Here is a 20,594-nt window from a genome sequence, read left to right as displayed (position 1 = left end):
AAGCACATCTGTCCACCCTAATGATGGCACTTGCAGAAAGGCTTTAAAATGGAGGCTGGCAATTTTCTATCCTCACAAGCTCTGGAAAGTGAGCCCTCAGCAATAACAACCTGTGACAGGGCCAAAGCAGCGAGCTCAGAAACAGCAGCCCTGGGAGGAGGAAGGCACCCATGGCCATGGCTCCTTGACACCCAGAGCAGCATGGCTCCCTGCAGCATCCTTTGGCACACTGCTCACCATGGCAGCATTGCAATGGATGGAGCCAGGCTGGAATTCAACTCAGTTACTAAGTTGATGCTCATTGCAGTGGTCACAGCAGTTGGTGCTGGCTGTAGTGGGTTTGTTTTCAGATTAAGAGCAAAAAAAAAAGGGGGGGGGGGGGGGGGGAGGCAAGGAAATAAAGCAAAGATACCTGAAATTACAGCAATTTTCCATGACCCGTGCTCCTCTTTGGCTATTCTTTCCGCCTCCTCCATGAGTAGCATGCCAAATCCCTGTTAGCAGAAGAAATAACAAGAATGTAAGTTCTGTAAGAACAGAAAGCAGAAAGCAAGGTCAGACTGTAAGCATCAGAACAATTCCAGGAGACTTCTTAAGTTCGGGCAAAGGAACAGCCAAAATCTTAGTGCAGGAAGAGCACTGAGCAGAGATGTGTTAATGGTGAGTTTCACAGTGCAGCTTTCTCACCATTGGGTTGGGTTTATTAAATGTGAAATTATTCACAGGCAGCTCCAGCACCCAACAGCTTCTCAGTGGAAGCAATGGAATGAAGTTAAACCCTGTGACAGCCAAGTTGGCACCGAGCAGGCCTGCCCTGCTCCGATTACCAAACAGCAATCACTCCATCACCCATCCTGACGGTTGCCTTGCTGTACCTGGGTTTGTATTTGGGAGTTAAACAAATCCAGAGCACAGACACCGGATGCAGCTGCATAGGCTGATGAATTGCAAGTCTGACATCAGTTGCAAAGGATGTGGCCACATCATGGCACCTTGTGGCAGAGCCAGAGAGCTGCTGTTGGCTTTTCTGATATGACCACCGGCCTTTCCAATGAAACCACTGTTTTTTCTGATGTAATCATTGGCCCTTCCAACACAACCACTGGCCTTTCCAATATAACCACTGGCTTCTTGATACAACCACTGGCTTTTTGGTACAACAACTGCCCTGTTGCCTCACAGTTGTTATTTTCACCGCCCTCCAGGAGCTGTTACCATCCACAGGACCCACCTGGGGCCATCCTCAAAACCTGCACCAAGTGCTCACGTGCCTCCTGCAGACCCACACCACTCTCCAGAGCTCAGGGCACAGCCACGAAGCTCAGCTCATAGAGTGGAAGATGCCAAGGCAAAAGGAATTGCAGAAGACCATGTTAATATTCTGGTTCAGATCCATGCCTGTATTTGCTTTTGGAAATCTTGCACAGCATGAGCACTACTGCCATCAAAGTAACGCTTCGAAACAAGGGAATAGCCTTTCCACTCTATTTAACAACTTAGTTGTCCTATATATCTGGGCATAATTGACTGGATTAATTCACTTCTAACATTAGGATGCAGGAATTACACTCGGCTCTTGGTTCATCTGTTTTCCTGACAAAATGTACAGACTCGGGCTGCGCTGAAACTGAAGCGGATGCGATTTAATTCTAACAACACTTAACACTTGCAGGCATTTTTAAGTAACACACTGAAATCTTCAGTCTGAAGTGCTGTTCTAATCAGAAACGGTCCCCACAACTGCAAAGCGCTCTTTCTGCTTAATGTGTCGACAACTGACTATTGCAAACGAACATCGGGTGAGTCATACGCCATGATGTACCAACTTCCAGCCTCTTTTAATGTTCGGAGTTGGCAACTTGGTTTTAAATTATTTTCTAATACTTTGGATGGCCACTTTTCCCTTCCAAAATGTTTGAAATGTGAGCTATTTTACAGTGGATGCGTTTATTATGCCCTTATTATTTATTGTTTTTAAACAGTCTCTGCCTCACGGCTAAACGTCATCAGCGTCTAAGCCAAAACTCCATCTTAATGCACACATACTCAGGGAATGATTAATAAATACAAGGAAGTTAATTTAAAACATCAGCCTTGAGCAGTTCTGGCACAGAGGACAAACTGATTGCTTTCTTAAAAGCTCACTCGAAAGGTTCAACATCTACCAGGGCAAAATGTAATTCCCATTTTTGCTCACTGCAAGCCACAGCATGTTATAGTCCGCGGAGGCATAATGTGCAATCTTCATACGACTCGCTGCGAGGAATTAGAAACACAGCTTTCCACTCCATTCTTCACATGCTTTTAAGATAGAGACGAAATGGCCTCACAAGTGGCTCTGAAGCGAAAATAAACCATTGGGTATAACTAAGAGGCTTTACTCAAAAGCCTCCCCAAACCACCTGCGCCAGGAAACGTCTCGGAACCAAAGCTGAATTTCTTCTGTTTTGGTGGTAGGAATTACAGACATTCTTTTGTTCAGTAAATGGTTCCTTGAAAGAAAACTGGGCAGGCAACAAAACTGCTCACCTTCCCACCCATAACTACTTTGGGCTTCAGAAGTGAAATTTCTCTGCTGAACAAGATCCATTTTAGAAGGAAAACAGAAGGAAAACAACACCCAACACCCACACAGCCGACACATCCCCTTTACTTTTGCAGTGAAGTCTGATGGACGGTACAGGATATCAAAGGAAAGATGTTTGAGAACCAGAGATGCTTAGCACTTGAAAGCCAAATGAGCACCAGCATAGATGGGCTCTCACACCATACAGACATGGCAGATAGTTTTCAGCCATGCTTTTCTTTTAAATATCAGAGCAGCAGCAACTGCCTAAACACTGTCACACCAGCAAAACCTCAGAAGCAGCAGGATTTCAGCACATGAAATGCTAGAAGGGGCTCAAATTCAATTGCATTTCTATTACAGAACCACAGAATTGCAGAGGTTGGAAGGGACCTCAAGAGATCATTAAGTCCAACCTCCTGCTAAAGCTGCTCCCTGCAATAGGTCGCTCAGGTTGGCATTCAGATGGGTCTTGAATGTCTCCATAGAAGGAGACTCCACCACCTCTCTGGGCAGCCTGTGCCAGTGCTTCATCACCCTTACTGTAAAGCAGCTCCTCCACAGTGTCTTATATCCAAGTTTTAGGCCATTGCTCCTTGTCCTATCACTAGGCACCCCTGAGAAGAGCCCGGTCTCATCCCTTTGCCTCCCACCTCTCTTCAGATATTTACAAACATTGATCAGATCTCCCCCTCAGTCTTCTTTTCCCCAGGCTGAACAGACCCAGGTTACTCAGCCTTTCCTCATACAGAGATGCTCCAGGTCTTTCATCATCTTTGTGTCCCTCTGCTGGACTCCTTCTAGGAGATCCCTGTCTTTTTTCAACTGGGGAGCCCAGAACTGGACACAGTAGTCCAGATGTGGCCTCACCAGGGCAGAGCAGAGGGGGAGGATCACCTTCCTTCCTCTGCTGACCACTTTATTTTTTTAATGCATCCCAGGATCCCATTGGCCTTGTTGGCCATGAGGGTACACTGCTGGCTTGTGGCAAACATGCAGCCCACCAGGACCCCAGGTCCTTCTCTGTAAAGCTCCTCCCCAGCAGGTCATCCCCCAACTTGTACTGATGCATGTGGTTACTCCTCCACAGGTGCAAGACTCTACGCTTGCTCTTGTTAAACCTCATCAGGCTCCTCCCTGCTCAACCCTCCAGTCTGTCCAGGTCTTGCTGAATGGCAGCACAGCCTTCAGGTGTGTCAGCCAATCCTCCCAGCTTTGTGTTATCAGCAAACTTGCTGAGGGTGGACTCTATTCCTTCACCCAGGTCACTGATGAAGATGCTGAACAAGACCAGGACGAGCACTGACCCCTGGGCAACACCACAGCTTCCAACCAGACTCTGAACTGCTGATGACAACCCTCTGAGCTCAGCCAGTTCCCAATGCACCTCGTCATCCACTCATCTATCCCACATTTTCTAAGTTTCATAACGAGGATGTTACAAGAGTTGTCAAACACCTTGCTGAAGTCAAGGTACACAACATCCGTTGCTCTTCTCCCATCTATCCAGCCAGTGATGACACCATAGAGAGCTACTAGGTTGGTCAAGCATGATTTCCCCAAAGTGAATTCATGTTAACTACTTTTGATAACCTTCTCTTCCAACTGCTTGGAGATGGAGCAGAAGACTATAATCTGAACAACGAATGAATGTCCTCCTCCAATTACACTGGGAGGAGTGGGGAGGAGTGGGGGGTGGTATAGATGAAAAATAAAGAAGGCCTGAGGTACCTGGTGCTGAAATTTGGAGGGGTCCCGACTGCTGACTGGGACCACACTCCCATACACGTGCAGCTCCCGCACAATGGAAACACCCCCCTTCAGCTCAGGTCTGAAAGACTCCTCTGAGCACTTTCGCAGTCGCAGGAGGCCGACGAGAATGTCCTGCTCCGGGTCTTCGTAGGACAGGAAGGTCTCCCAGCCACCATTAGCCACATAATCTCTTCTAATTAATTCAATCTGGTCAAGGAGAAGAAGTAAGGAAGAGTATGAAGAGAAAAGAAAAGCCTGTTAAAATACTTAAGCAACACATTGAACAGACAAAAACCAATTTTGTGTACTGTTATGATTTAGAGAAAACACAATTTGGGCTAATTGAATCCTAGATGGATTTCAGCAGTGCCGGATAAGAACTGATATTCCTGTAGTCACATTAAAGACACGGGCTACTTCAATAGAAATGTATTTATCAGTGGGTCTGAACTAGTCTTCAGTGCCTACCTGCATGCTTTCCAGAAGGGCTGGTAACCCAGATGGCTACCTGTTGGTAAGTCAGCAACCTAAACCCAGGTTTTTTAAGTTACTTGAGCTTCCTAAGCACTGCAACACTTTGCAGTAACCAAGGGATTGCTATAATTGAAATTCCATTCTGGTGACAAATTTAGCTAATATAGAGTGAGTAGCATTGCATTTGCCTTCACCAAACCTGCATTTTGGACCATGTCTTTGCTGCTTTGCAAAAGAAAATACCTAAGGTGTCTGTGAACCAGCCAACTTACTAAGTATCAACTGGATCCTTCCAGCAAACACACTGGATATAACTACAAGTGCAAACTGCAATGGGAGCGGATCTGAAACAGCTGGCGTTGAGCACCTACTGAGTTCCAGAGTTCTTTGCAACACGTCATAAATTACACACGTACTTTCTATAGAATCAGTAGGAAGTGTTTTTTTCACTCCTTCAGATGGTATTGGAGGCAACAAAGCCACCTCAGGGGTGGGTTCCCTGAGAGCTGACCAGTTTTGATGGTTATTTAGATAAAGGCAGCTCTGAAGATCACAACAAGTGGAATGGAAAAGCAAGGTGAGAGCTGACTGTGGAGAATACAACACAGATCACGCTTGGGTAGAAGAAATTAGTTCTGCAGAGCACCTAGAAGCGGTAAAGAGTAACTGATGGAGAAGGGAGCAGAAAGAAGAAAACAACCTTCTTTTTCAGACAGTTGTGACCTCCTGTCACCAAGGAGCAGCTCCAGGACCCAAGAAACTACAAAATTTCAGACTTTTAGCAACATGGGACCTGATCCCATCTCCCACAATGGTAGCTGCATTTCTTTGTAGCAGAGTTCTCAGTTAATTTGATGTATCCTGTCGCTGATGATAATAAAGGCACATCTGTGGGACACGATGAGTCACTCTCTTCGTGCTCTGAATTGAGCTGCTATAGCTGGAATACAAACCCATCCTTGCTGCAGGGGCTCCCTTGCCCACCTGCAACACCCAGCTGCTAAGCAGACCAACATTCTCTCCCACATTGCCCAACAGATGAGCAGTGGCAGCCCTCACCTAGCCTGCGGGATTGAGGACCTGATGACCCCACAGTACAAGACCTTGTATTTGGATTTGTTGGACCTCATGATCCTTGTGTATACCTTGCCATGCTCTTCCCAGTACTACTATAAAGACTCAAGCAAAGGATCTCCGAATTTCTTCTACAAATCCCCTAATACACAGAGACCCATGAATTAAAGATTTGTTTACAGAAAAGCCATAAGGGAACCTGTCTCCTGCCTGCTCTGCTTCATGACAAAGCCCGGGTGAACACAACTCGCAATTAAATCCCGTACTGACTACAGAAGCAGGGCTCCTTTCAACACTGATGTACACTGATGGGGTAAGAACCCAAACAGATGTCTGCCAACGTGCCAAATTCTCTGCAAGCACAACAACGCTCCAGCTTGCTGAGGACAGCTGGCACAGGCTGATCCAGGTCTGCTGGTGCGTACCTAACGCCACGAGGAAAATGGAAACATACAGGGGAATGGGAGAGCATGAGGGTTTTTAAAGGACCAGGTTCTGCTGTTAAGAGTCTCTGTGTGGAAAAACACCACAACCCAATGATTATTTCCAAAACAAAAGCAGAAAAAGAGTCCAAAACAGCAAGATTGGAAAACTTTTGATTTCTCCTGAGAGCAAACTCAAAAAAATATCAAAAATGTGGCTCTGTTGCTTGCTCTTCAGTAGTGCCCAGTTGCCCCATAATGGCCACAGCCCATCCAAAAGGCTCTGGTAGGCAGAAGTGAACTAAGCCTATAGGAACCTCCACCAGCAGACTTTGCATTACATGCATTGGATGGCACGTACCAGACAACCTGAACTGCTCAGAGAAGTCCCTACTCAATCACGTCTTTTGTACTCCCCACTTCTCTGGACATAATAGAGGGTTCTAGCATTAAAAAATTCCTCTAAAAAGGTCGTAGTGATCATGAGATGGTCAAAGCCTTTTCCTTCTGAGATAGATACTGGTTGAAAGGTGGAGAACGCCAGCCCAGGTCACCACCAGGTTGACTGGTAGATAAGGACATCCACCATATTCAACATGCAGACTTTTGGTAGACTGCCAAACCTACCCTGAGAAATAAAGGGAAAACCCAAGTGCAGATTACACTCAACCTAAAGGAGCTCTGAAATCTGCCTTGCTCTCCCTCCACATTAAGATCGTTATCTTGATAAAGACAAAAAGACACGTTTAGCAGATACATTCACTTCTACCTGTTACAGATACAAACCTACACGAGTGTTAAAGCAGCAAGTGTCATTGCCTCTTGCCCTTCAAAAGCTGCCAGTCCAACATCTCTTTACAGCAACAATTCACTGGAGCACTTTTAAGACTATTATGGAGCACTGCACAGCTTTGACCACTCTGAGGGCAAGCAAGCATCTTCCACAGCTATGGAGAAACGCCACTAATTGAAAAGGGAGCTCAGAGACAGCTCTGTAAATAAGCAGCCATGGGCAAGTAATCTACTCCAAATTGATTTTTTTTCCCTTTCTAAGACTTTTAAAAGCAGACACACCATCACTGCTACAGAAATACATACAGCCCGCTGATCCTTAGCAGAAAGAAGCTGCATAAAGCACAACTAATTATAGGGAACAATTAATTCATTTTTGTTCCGACATGATAGCCTCCCTTATCAAGAAGATGTGTTGTTTACTTACAAAGCCAAGAAAACATCACACCTTGTCATTAGTCTACAGCTCATGAAAAATGATACCATTTTCAGAATATTTCTCTTGCTTGCTGTCATGATAAATTTTGCTACGACTACATAATGACATCCTCCTGCCACTCAGATAGATGAGCTGAACAAAGGGAATATTCAACATAAAACTGCTTTGAAAACCCTGAGATAAACTATTCGCTAATTACTCAAGAATCACAGAATCACCAAGGCTGGAAAAGACCTACAAGATCATCCACAGTCCAACCATCCACTCATCACCAATAGTTCTCACTACACCACGTCCCTCAACACAACATCCAAACGTTCCTTGAACAGCTCCAGGGTTGGTGACTCCACCACCTCCCTGGGCAGCCCATTGCACTGCCTGACCACTCGTTTGCAGAGAAGAACTGTACAATTTAGATCACTGCTGGCAGTGGGCATCTTCGGAAGATATTTTGTGACGTGACCACAGATCAGGTAAGTGGAAGAGAGCAGAAAGGCTGCATGGCCTATGGATAAATGAGTCTGCACATCCTCAGTTCTTACAAAAGTTGGTAAGAACAAGACAGTTTGTCAGGGATCATTACACACTTCCATGCTGCATTGGCTACAGCATGCATCTAGGTAATGGCTTTAAGTTGTGCCACAGGAGGTACAGGCTGGATATGAGGAAATATTCACTTGCCAAAAGAGAGGTGATGTATTAGGAATTAGGTATTAGGAAACATTTCTTCTCATAAGGAGCAGTGATGCAATGGCACAGCTGCCCAGGGAGGTGGTGGGGTCACCGTCCATGGAGCTGTTCCAGAACTATGGGGATGTGGCACTGAGGGACGTGGGCTGTGGGCATGGGGGGGTGGGCTGGGGTTGGACTTGGGGATCTGAGGTCTTTTCCAACTTTAGTGGTTCCATTCTATGGATTTCAAGCTGATGTGATCTTAGAAAGTTCATCCCCTTCGGTCCAAAACATGGCCATGGCCATCCTGACCGCTTCCCAGAAGGATGGATCCCTTCTTGTAATTGTAGTGAGACACAGAATTGGTTTCCTGAATTGGACATTTGAAATTCAGCAGCACATATTTTCCTTTCCAAAAAAAAAAAAAAAAAAGCCCAGTAATCTTTTTGTGGACTATTTTAGGAAGGAAAAACACAGCATATGTGTCATATGCTAAATGGAACTACTCAGAAATATACACATACACGTGCAGAAGTGGATTTATACATGCACTGTTTGCCTACACAAACACGTAGCTTCCCACAAAAGGCTGTGAATTCATCTTGCTAAATATTCATTCCTGTTCAGTATGCATATACTGTGGTTTTGGTATGTTCTGCATCTTTTTGTTGTTGTTGTTTTTAAATGATGGGGGAGAAAAGGGAAGGTTGAGAAGCAAAAGAAAGAGTTGTAGCGCAGATACTCAAATGGCGAGTGACTACAGTCAGCTCATTGAACATGGTGGTCCATAAACTTCAGCACGTGACAGTAGTTAAAGAAAAGGCATCCAAAGCTGCTGAGAAAATAAATGGAAAATTGGATCCAGTTACAAAGGCAAACCACAGGAATGGATGTGCAACAAATGGGTCCCAACACCTCCACACTAAATGCACATAACAAATGGTGTCTGAAGCAAGCTCCTAGAAAGGAGACAAAACCTACCTGATATGGCCTCACTTTATGGTGAATTTCTTGAATTCCAACTTCTCTGGTCCTTACATCACGACACTTGGAGCAGAAACGGAAAGAAACACAAAGAACAAATACATTAGGCTCAAAAATGCACAGATTTCCAGCCACCCACTGGGCCCCAACCTAAGCTGAAATAGCATGTAGTTGCAAAGATGAATCTGAAATGAAAATGCAACCCTAATACACCTTGGAAAGAGGTCTTAATGCTAAAAGGAAAGACATGCAGGTAAAAGATAACTTCACTAAGCAACCATTAGGGTTTATGAGGAAACGCACCCTTTGATTCACAACTAGCAGAGTATGGATGGGAAGTCAACATAAATGAAAGAACAGAGAAAGGCTTTGGCATAATTCATTTTTACCCTACATTATAAAGGTGTAACATTGGCAAATTTATGCTAAGGTGTTACAGTCTTTAAATAATCCTCTTTCAATTTTCAGCAAGCCTATTCTTGCTCTTAAATGATCACACAAGAACTGCTGCAAAAGTCCTACCCAAGTATAATGCTAATCTGGCTTCCACAGTGCATCACAGATGCTTAGGACCAATAAAAGAGAAAATGAGGACAACCAAAATCTTCCTTCTTTTAGAAGTCAGACAGATGAGGAGAAAAGCCTCCAAGCTCAGTGCTTCCGAGATGGGTTATAGCTTGCATAGGCTTTTGTGCATCTCAGCAAAACCAATGGAAGCCGAGTAATTTGGCAGCCACTCACGTCAGTGAACAGTTGTGATAGTATAAGTACTATTACTGCAAAGACCAAGTACGTGCACATCTTAGCAAGTTTGTCATAACACCCAAAGTGAATGTTAATCCAACTTTTGTCAGCCAAGCGCAGCCCAAAGCAGGCAGTACTTTCACCCAAAGCAGCTGTTCCAAATGCTTGCTCACTCCACTTGTGTTGCAGCACTTGGAAGACAACCTTGGCCAATGGGCTGTAATCGTTCTATCAGCAATGATGTCTACTTGGCTGTGCATTTCCAAAAGCCAGACTTGGAGACAGGAACAGAACGCATGAAAATAATCCAGTTCCCACAGAAATTCAGGATACCCAGCACAAGCACAGCTCTATCTCATGCCCCATTCCTCTCTGAATGCTTTTGAATTCCATTGTCAACACAAAACAACAGTCACCCAAATTGCAGGAAAAGAAGTGTTGTTGTTGTGGGCTATGGTGAAACTGGGATTCACTGGGGTACCAGGATTCTGCAGACAAACTCTTCTCTGCCTTATGTCTTTGGACCACACAGACAGCAAGGTAAGGCTGAATAACACCCACTCTTCATGAAGGACCACAGGACAACATATTCCGGGAAGATGTTCTAAAACTCCATGTCTCAATCCAAAGCTCATGTACCTCCAGTTGCACCCAATGGCTGAGCACCCTGTGCCTCCTGCAAGGGTACTAATGAGTAACTCCTTTCCCACAATCACATACACCATGGTGTATGGCATAACTAATCCCCAACCCTTAAACAAACTCATTAAGCCATACCCCAAAGATGGGATCATAGATGGGATAAGCCAGAACTGCCACAGCTGGCTCATCTTCACTAGGAAGCCTACAAATATGTAATTCCTAAAGGTCCTTGCCTTGGCCTTCTCTCCTTTTCCAAGCTCAGGAAAGAGAAAGGACAAAGTATACCTACTGCTTTCCCCTCCGACACAAGAAAATCACAGCAGTCCTTTATATTTCAAGCTGTATTGCAGCAGGCTGCTCCCTCATTCCACCAGCTGCAGTGTTTCTGCCTCACTAAATTAAAATCTATAATCATCTGCACAGCAACGACTTTTTTTTTTTATAGATTTGGTTCTTCTAACAGCGAAGACTGACAGCTTGACAAGCCCTTAATGGGTCGGCTCTGTTACTGGGCTCAGCCCTGAGTGTCATGGATCAGATATCCCTGCTTCTCCAGCTGGTCTTGATCAAGTTCAGAAGAAATGATGTGGTTTTTAGCATCAAACCCAGGAAGGGTTCACTAGTAGCCCTAAAGAGTTCATTTGAAAAGGCTTTGCTGCAGCAGGCAGGTTGTCTCCCCTGCCTGGTTTAGAAGTGAAAAACCAGCGGGAGGGATGGGAGCTTTTGTGGCCAGCAAATCTTGGCCTGCTACTGGAGAGAGATTGTGAAGAATGATTTAAGGAGGAAGACCAGGGCACCGGGTTAGGAGTGATTAAGTAGATAAAGAAAGCCCAGCAGGAAGGAAGACACCGCAGTTTATTTGCTGATCTTTTGCACTGCAGCTGCAAGATCCAAATGAGATGGCAAAGGCAGTCAGGAGCTATCCACTTTAAACACCAATCATATGGTTCAGCAGCACAAGTTTATGTGGAGCTACTAAGAGATAAAGCGTTTATCATTGCTTCTTCAGTATCCCTGTTGGTATTTAAGCAAAAAAGCTCCATCTGCAAAACCTGTCGTTACTGCACTGCCCCAAACCACTCCTTTACTTGTTTCATACTTCCTTTTTCCCCCCAGACCCTCCCCATCCCATCCCCTGTGCCCCAGTGGGAATTACACAAAATCTAACTCGCTCACTATCCCCAGAAGCACACATGGCCACACAGCTGGGTTTGGCTTTCCTTTCCCTCCTAGCAAAGCCAGGTTCTCACTATAGAATAGGTCGCTCCATTCTTGCCACTTTCCCATTCCATCGGATGCAGCAATGCCTTAAAAACCTCTTTAAGGAAAGGTGAGCCAGAAGGAGGGAGAGCTCAGTCACATCACAGATGCATGGAACTGCTGCAATGAGGATCTGCCTCTGCACCAGGACACCAAAGCAATGAAAGCCCTTTGGAGCAGTCGGAGGGAACCCAGGATTTGTGTGATGCTTTGCCTAACAAGTTGGCTGTCCCAAGGAAAGGCAGAGCCTGGACATAACTGTACTGGAGGCTGCAGGACCTGCACACTGTGGCTGATGACTGGGTTTTGGAGGAAGGTTCAACCAGCAAATGGTGTCAGAGCAGGCAATGTGGGGCATTGCGAATGCTGACTGCCACAGCAACCTCCTGAGACAAATCAAGGCTGAGTACACCCCTCTGCCTCTGGCTTCAAACATAAATGCACTTCCTTCTTCCCCTCCTCCTCCCCACCCCTGCTCCTATTTTTATTTGACCTTACAAATATCAGGAATATCAAGTCTCATTTGTTTGTGCTGAGATGTCTCTTGGAAGATTTGTCTGGCCTCAGACTAAGAGCTTTTCTTGCAATTGTTCAGTCAAGTAAGTGCATGCGTGGGAAAAAGAAATGAAGGAGAAATTCTAATAGCGTAAATTAAAAACAAATCCTTCTCTCTAGCTTAAAAGGCTTCCTCCCTGTCAGAAGTAAAATACAATAAAATAGAATATTACCAACTATTACCACGAGCCGTCAGGGATAGGGCAAGTTTTAGTCCAGCTTTACTGAAACATCAACCAGGTGGTTGGGTTTGGGTTTTATTTTTTGGAAAATGCTGGCAGGTTGTTTTAATCCAGCAATAAAACGGGCTCCTATTGAGTGTTCTCATCTCCAAACCAATGTTTCTTTGTGTGATGTCACCAAGCAGCTCCTCCCAGAGCAACTGACAAACATCTCACCTGTGTCCCAAGATCTTTCATCCTGGCCAAGGCAAGCTCCCTCAGGTTCCCATGCTCCACTCCAGAGCTCACCAGCGGCATTGGGATGTCTCTGTGTATTAAAGGAAAACAAAACAACCTCAAGCAACTGCATTAGCAGATAATACACCACAAGTCACCATTATGGTCATCTAGGCCAAAATCCCAAATAGCCAAGCACAGAACTTATCTGAATTACGCTTGTTTCAAGTCTTTGGCTGAACATGAAATAACATGGGGGAAAATCAACTGAAAGCAGGAGGAAAACGAATGGAGAATGCTTAGTAATAAGATTGAGGACAAAAGTAGGCTTTTACAACCATGAGACATAGGTTATTATTTTGCCCTTAGTTCTTCACTAGGGGAAAAAAAAGGATCTTCCAGCCTGTGCCTAGTGTAGGTCTCCAGGTCAGTCGTTCTTCATGGTGTCTTCTGCTGGAGATCAGCAACTGGGAACCAGACTGCGTCTTTGTGAGCTCAGTTACAGTCAGGCAAAGTTCATCAGAATTACAACTTGTTTATATTGGGAAGCTCGCTGTTTAAGAAAGAAAGTCCTGTTCAGCCAATGATGGGTAGCAAAGTCTAGCCAGAAAACCTACAGTCTGCCTGTGGGAACATAAATCAGTGAGTCTGCCAATGGCAAGACGCTCTCCTCGAGCTCTCCAAGGGAGGTTCTAAAATGAAATTGGAAAGAAAGGCCAGATTTGGCTTCTCTGCTGTTTCCACTGTCAGACTGGCCCACTGGGAAGAGGAGGATTTGTGCAACCAAACAAAGCAGAAAAAGAAGCTTGACGATCAGTGGGACATCCCAACCACACTCCCCTTCTGCCTAATGCAGTATTTCGCAGCGACTTCAAACCCTTCTTCACCCCCTTCCTGCTAAAGTTCTACCATGGCACTTCTCATGACACACCACCCATTTAGCACTACTAAATACTTCAAAATCCTCCACAGAGAAACAAGGACTGTACAGGTGTGGAAGAGCTTCAGTAGGTTGGTCTTAAAATGAGGCTTATATACATTCCTGGGCCATTATTCCTCCTCTTACTCTTCTGAATGTTTGCACAGACAAAGAAAAGAAGAGAGCATCACAAAAACACACATAGAACGGGATGGCTCAGGGAATTGGTAATGTAATTAGCTTAATCCATCTTGGTTCAGTAGTGATTGAAACTCATCACCATCTAGCAGCTGTCTGATGACCTCTGTAAAACGTATTAATTGATCTATTCAGTTCCTTGAGGACTTGCATTCAAATCATTAACAATTACTGGTTTGGGCATCAGCTGTATAAAATGAAAAGGTCTTCAAGGGTCCTAAAGACTTCATCCTGGTGCTGCTTTGGTCTCGCAGAAGCGTGAGACACTTGGCAAGGGGACAAGGAAAGGAATTTTCCTTTATTGTCAAGAATGCAAACAGAATGCTTCAGACTTCAGGGACCTCCTCCCAATTCAGCATAGAATCATGCTTCAGACTTCAGGGACCTCCTCCCAATTCAGCATAGAATCATGCAGCCATGAAGGCTGAAAAAGACCTCTGGGATCCCCATGTCCAATGACAACCCACCCCACCATGAGGCCCACTGTGTCCCACAGTGCCACAGCCCCACAGTTCTGGAGCAGCCCCAGGGTTGGTGACCCCACCACCTTCCTGGGCAGCACCACACTCTGATTTCAGTACAATTTTCTCCAGCGTAAAGCTGAGCAGCACAGGGGTCTTGAGTTTTACTTCCCCACTCTCTTTCCCTTGCTATTCTTTCTATGAAGCGAAAGATACATGAAACATTTCTCACCTCTCGTGTGCCAAAAGCTGAGGCAAAATACAATTAGCTAACCAGTTCATTTATTCAGCGGGTTTCTTTGACTAAATACGAAACCATAGAGCCAACACAACATACTTCAAAGAGCTTCAATTAGAGGAAATGAGCACTTCACGTTGTGACTAAAGGACACACCAGAGGAGAACAGCATTTTCATCGGGGCATGTTAGATCTACGGTGATAATCTAACTAAAACGCCTTGCTTCTAATTATGGAACGACTCCAACAAGTCAGACTGTATGCATTTCCCCTGGAGGGACACAGATAAAATGCCCTGACATCTTCTAGAACCAAGTCTACAGCTAAATCCAGAGTGGTGTATGAGACTGTAAACAATCTACTGTAAACAAATGAAAGATTACAAGATAAAGTAACTTGAGCCTTTCTCATCTGCCCGCTAGGGAACAAACCAAATTAAAACGTGAGCGTGGAAAATAAGCTTTTTAAGAAAAAGAAAGCAGTTTTCTGTCACCAGTTCAAATCAGGGCAAGGCATTTAAATAAATACCCTGGGTGCATCTTTAGTGTACGCATAACAGCCTATTTTGAACAGACCCCAAACTGTTGTCCTAGTGATTTCAGGACTTGCTCAAATGCTCACCAAACTGAGGGATATGGGGGATTACATCCTCACCTTATTAACTTCAGCGTTCCATTTGCCAGAAGCTCCAATGGGGCCTATCACACCTTCTGTCTTTCTAATACTCCGCATCACTTAGGACACTTGTTAACCAGCTGGCTGGAATAGACAGTGGGGGGTCAAAGCCCCTTTTTAATCACAGAACCATTTGAGTTGGAAGGGATCTATAAAAGTCATCTAGTCCAACTCCCCTGCAATGAACAGAGATATTTTTACTACTCTAAGCTGCGACTTGTTGTAGGATCTCAGTTAAGCATTTTATTTTCTTATACCTACACGTTCTCACCGGTACAGTGAAAATAACATCCAAATAAAACACTGAGATCCACCAAAGGAAATAGTTCAAGACGTGGCACTGCTGCTGTCATTTCACACCTCTCCACACAAAGGACGTAGGTGCCAATCAGCTTCACAGACATTCAGGATAAATACAGTATTAAGCATCTTCAATAGTTAGGAAGCAGCCCTCTTAGAAATCTCCCCTCTCCAACCAGCCACAAGCATTGAGCATGCAACACCTTTAATCCGGTGTTTCCTGAAGCAGAAAGAATCCCACAGGGTTTAAAGAGAATCATAGGAAGGTTTGGGTAGGAAGGGACCTCAAAGATCACCTTGTTCCTGCTGTGAGCAGGGCTGCCAATCACTAGATCAGGCTGCCCAGGGCCCCATCCGACCCGGCCTTGAGCACCTCCAGGGATGGGGCATCCCCAGCCTCTCTGTGCAGCACTGCCAGGGCCTCGCTGCCCTCTGAGTGAAACATTTCCCCTTAACAACTAATCTCAGTCTCCCCTCTTTCAGTTTAAAACCATTCCCCTTTGTCCCATCACTATCCCCAGCAAAGCAGTGTTGGGAAGAGACCATAAATGTTTCAGAAATCGGACTTTGTTATTGTGCTGCAGAGCCACACAATGACATAATCTATTAAAGAAATAGATTCGGGGCTTTGCACTGGAGGTGTACAACTCTGTAATCATAATAATAATAAACAAGTTTCAGATAACATGAGCCAGTCAGCAAGGAAACAGTTATCCTGCTGGAGCATAATGACTGACAGCTGGATGACAGCAGGATGGAGGCTGCTGCTGGTGACCGAAGAGACCCATTGTCAAGCTCAAGGAAACCAGTATGCCAAGCAGACACTCTTCCAGGCCTGTGTTCTTCAGGGGAAGATCTGCCAGGCAGCAAACTCCTGCAGCCCTCTAAGAACAAAGCCATTTGTTTCAGATACACACTATGGGAACAGCATCGTGAACAAATGGGACACTCTGTCTATGCCGGAATCCACCAGGGAGAGGAAGACAGACATGCAGAGAGGAAAAAAAAAGACAGAAATTTGTCTTTAATAATGCTTCTGTGACTGACATGAAAAGCCTGAGGCAAAAACAAGTAGATGTTTCCTATAAGACATGTTTTGCCTCCTTCGTTAGTACCACATCCTTTAGAGATTGGCTACAGCCACTAGTTTCATCCATGTCTCTGTTAATACAGACGGCTGGATCACCACCATGCTTACCAACCCCATCAAGCTTTACTGTATTCATCCTTTCTTCTATTTCTCTTTGCTAACTTTGCAAAGCTGCTCCAGAATCTCATTCCTTTGGTTGACAGGAAATTCTCAGCTCCCTGCCTTGCCTTATGCAGGGCTATTTCCTAGTTACTTCTGTGCCCAAATCAATTTTTCCATTTCTTATAGCGTTATTTTCCTTCTCCTATAGGTTTGCAGGGATTTCCTGTTTGCATCTGTCCTTCAGATAAAGAACTGACGTGCCCCTGCACGTAATTCCACAGTTCATTTCCTTGAAAATGGGGATTATTTCAGATAAGGTCTTATGAAAGCCTGTCTGCATTAAAACTTACATCTCTAAAAAGGCATCCGAAAAGAATGCTTTTCCAAGCTGCATTCAACAGTGGCTTATTTATATTACAGACCAAGACAATAGAAACTTCCTCCTCTGGCTGCCCAGATAGCTGTGGATGCCCCTTACCTGGAGACAGCCAAGGTCAGGCTGGAAGGGGCTCTGAGCACGTGGTGGAGCTGTGGGTGCTCCTGTTCATTGCAGGAATGTGGGACCAGCTGGCCTTTAAGGGACCCTTCCAACTCAAACCATTCTACGGTTTGGACTCTCAAAGAGCCGGGTACTGGCACTGCCTCCAGCTCATATAGCTGGAAGCCAACAGAGTACGGTTTGGACATGCAAAACCAGGTAAGTACGCTATAGCTTCCCTAACATTAGACACATAGGAGGTAACAGAAGAAGAATAATCCAAGAGGGACCCCACACTGAAAACACAGTGCTAGGGCAAGTAGCACCTATCGCCCCGGGAAGTGAGGCTTCTGAATGAAAATAACAACACCATTGTAATATATTTATGAGAACTCTGCAACGCCCACAGGGGAAGACAGGAAGTCTTCAGAGCCAAAAAAAATGAAATGTCTTGTAGCTCCTGTAATAAATATAGGAAACTTCGCCCACAGCCAAGAGGCAATTATCCATCACTACCATTAGAGTACTACGTGTGCTGTACCCTATGCTCATCCGACTGGCTGTGAAAATGGGGCCTCCAGAAATCTTGAAGTTTATGGCTGCATTAGAGAGGCAGTTCAGTTTAAATAGCTTCTCATTCTATATGGCCTTTCCCATTCTGAATAGATAGGAAGCAGTTTAAAAATCTTTAGCGCATTAACGATCACGACTGAAAAATACTAACAGGCTGAGTCAGATCTTGCTGTAATTAAAGTAAGGATCCCTCCAAGTGCAATAAATCAATACGCAAAGCCCACTGCAGAAAATTACCTCTGAACACGGTACACACGTGTCCACGGTGGGACCAGAGCCAGGATTCTGGCCACGAGATCAACAAGAGTGCTAGGGGGGTAGCTCTTGTATCTTCCAGTCTTCCAGAGCTCATACAGCCCGGTGCCGCGGATCACCAGCGTTGGGTAGAGCTTCATGCCATCGGGACGAAAGGCTGGGTTCTCAAAGAACTCCTGCAAACATAGAAAGAAAGTGTGAGTCGGAGAGATACAAACTAGATTTCCTGGGGCTTTGGTGCTCCCCAAAAACTAATTCCATGCCAGGCTCTGTAGAACACGATTGTAAGCGTGACTTATGGATGACAGGCTTGCACTGAATTCCTAGTATTTATCTGTTTCCAATGTTTTTAGGAATGAAAGCGTATTATAGATTTAAAGAAAAAGCTGCAAAAGAAGAAAATCCACGCGACAGTGCAATGAATCAAGTCTGTGCCTTACTGCCACCTTTCAGCATGAATCCAATAGATACCGCTCCATTTATTGCAACAGACTCCGCTCAGAATTAGAACAATAGAAATGAGCATACTTATCTTCAATCTCAGCAGGCCACATTTAGAGATTAATCAATGTGTCTGGGACACATCATTTGAATAGCAATGAAGAAAAACAGATTTATTCTACAATGAAGTTCTGAACAATCCCGGAGAATGGGAGGACAAACCGTATCTCCTGCTATGACCAAATGCCTGTGACCAAATTCCAGTATAGAGATGCAAACTGAACAATGCTAGCTTACACTCCACAGCAAGTGCTGTGGGGTTTTTTTTTCAGATTAAATCTCAGTAACAACAATTAAAATCGCTTAAAAATGGCAGTAATAACAATAATAAAAATAATAACAATAAAAAAAACAAGAAGCAGGGAACTCTGAACTGACCATTAAGCAGCCTTGAGGGAATGCATGGCCCTCCTCCTAACAACAGCTACAAGCACTAGATTAGACTACCTCGCATTTGAAATCTACAGCTTGATCCCTCTACAGCACAGTGTCCTTACTGTAATAAAAGGAAATTCACATTCCTGAAGCTGAGCTGATGGCTGGCTATGACAGCCCTGTGCTAGCTTTGGTGCTGAATGCCCCCAGTACACTCATGTGTCCCAGCCTCACCTGGAGACTTTGCAAGGTCTCCTGCTGCTGATGGGCATAAAGCCCCAATACTGGAAGCAAATGCCATCAGCAGCCCGAGCCATTGGTATGCACCAAGACAGAGACATGAGCTCCACCAAAGCATCAGCTTGAAACAAGACAGGGACCACGGGTCGAGCCCACACTGCTGCAACAAAATTACAGGGCTGTCAAACCCTGCTTTTCTCCTCAAAAATATTGAAGGTGGGAGCCAAAGGGTCAGCTGGGGTCTGACTTTAGTGGGTCACAACCCTGTCCATGGAGGGGGTTTGGAACTGGATGATGTCCAAGGTTCCTTCCAATCCAAGCCATTGTACAATCCTATGAATCCAAAAGGATGGACTTCAGTGGGTGGTTAGAGGCGCTCTAGCATAAAAGAAATCAACTGTGAAAGAAAGAATGAGATGATCTTGTAAGAAGTGACTGCTCTAATGAGAGGAATAATGTGACCAAGCAGCACTGAAGAAGAGCAAGACATTACAGTAAGAAGGCAATGATGCTTCCACAATGAGCCATGGGAAGGTAAATACGCCACTCTAGCAAGGAAAAAAGCTTCCAGCGAGGCTGTGCATTATTATTTGCAACAACACTGAACTGAATGCAAAAGCATCTATGAATCACCAGTCAGAATGTTTAAAACAACCACTGATTTACATTGCAGATTAAAGGCAAACGCATCAACGCAGCTCTGAAGTTAAAATCACCCAGCAGTCGAAGGCAAGGTCAAAGTTAAGGTTTCCAATCACAGCATGAATTTTGCCACTTCCTACATACTGCTTATTTGATGCCAATACATTACATGAGCTGGTAATGCTACATCATATCTCAGTAACATTGACACTGAAATAGGAACGGCAGTCCGTATTTATTTCTTAAACCATCTCTCAATACATTCATCACGTTGGACTTTTGAAAGGATTTGGCAGACACAGCAAAGCAGCGTCTCCTTTCTTCCTAAGCCCCCTTTTTTTCAGTGGTAAACTTGAATAGGTTTCTTTAAACCCCAACATTTAAAGGCTTCTGCTTTTCCCATTTGTAAACAGTTCTGATTAAGTCTCCCACGAAACAAAGGAACTATAAAACGCCGACACGTTCAAAGCTTTACCATTAACTGTAGCCTTTCCTTTTTTGTTGTTAATTAGACACCTTAAAAGGTGTCTTCAACTGATAAAAGTGCTCAGAACAGCTTCCAGACAAAACAACTTAAATCCCTTGAACAATATTTGTGCCAGAGATCACCGTCCAAAGACCTCTGGAGTCCACAGCAGGGCTTCCATCAGACCCAGCAAGTGCCCGATCATGACTTAACCCACATCTGCTAAGAGGTGAAAGAAGACCTGGGGAGGACGGATCCCTATTTTAATAGAGAAAGGATCCCTATTTTAATATATAATTATAGATTT

At 44.7% G+C, this 20,594-nt stretch overlaps 1 protein-coding gene across 1 annotated transcript in view; it reads right to left on the bottom strand.

Annotated features, from left to right (window-relative positions):
• The window catches only part of ELP3 (elongator acetyltransferase complex subunit 3), an 81,272-nt gene that overhangs the window by 18,251 nt on the left and 42,427 nt on the right, over positions 1 to 20,594 (bottom strand). The window contains exons 10-14 of the mRNA XM_072332243.1: positions 18,046 to 18,239; positions 12,775 to 12,865; positions 9,173 to 9,238; positions 4,298 to 4,525; positions 413 to 494 (exon numbers count right to left, since the gene is read on the bottom strand). Of these exons, the coding sequence (XP_072188344.1) occupies positions 413 to 494; positions 4,298 to 4,525; positions 9,173 to 9,238; positions 12,775 to 12,865; positions 18,046 to 18,239 (661 nt within the window). The remainder of the gene's footprint in view (positions 1 to 412; positions 495 to 4,297; positions 4,526 to 9,172; positions 9,239 to 12,774; positions 12,866 to 18,045; positions 18,240 to 20,594) is intronic.

The sequence above is a fragment of the Excalfactoria chinensis genome, chromosome 3 (assembly GCF_039878825.1).
Source record: "Excalfactoria chinensis isolate bCotChi1 chromosome 3, bCotChi1.hap2, whole genome shotgun sequence".
NCBI lineage: Eukaryota > Metazoa > Chordata > Aves > Galliformes > Phasianidae > Excalfactoria > Excalfactoria chinensis.
Note: the sequence above shows the minus strand (reverse complement) of the source record. Positions and strands in the feature narration are given on the sequence as shown.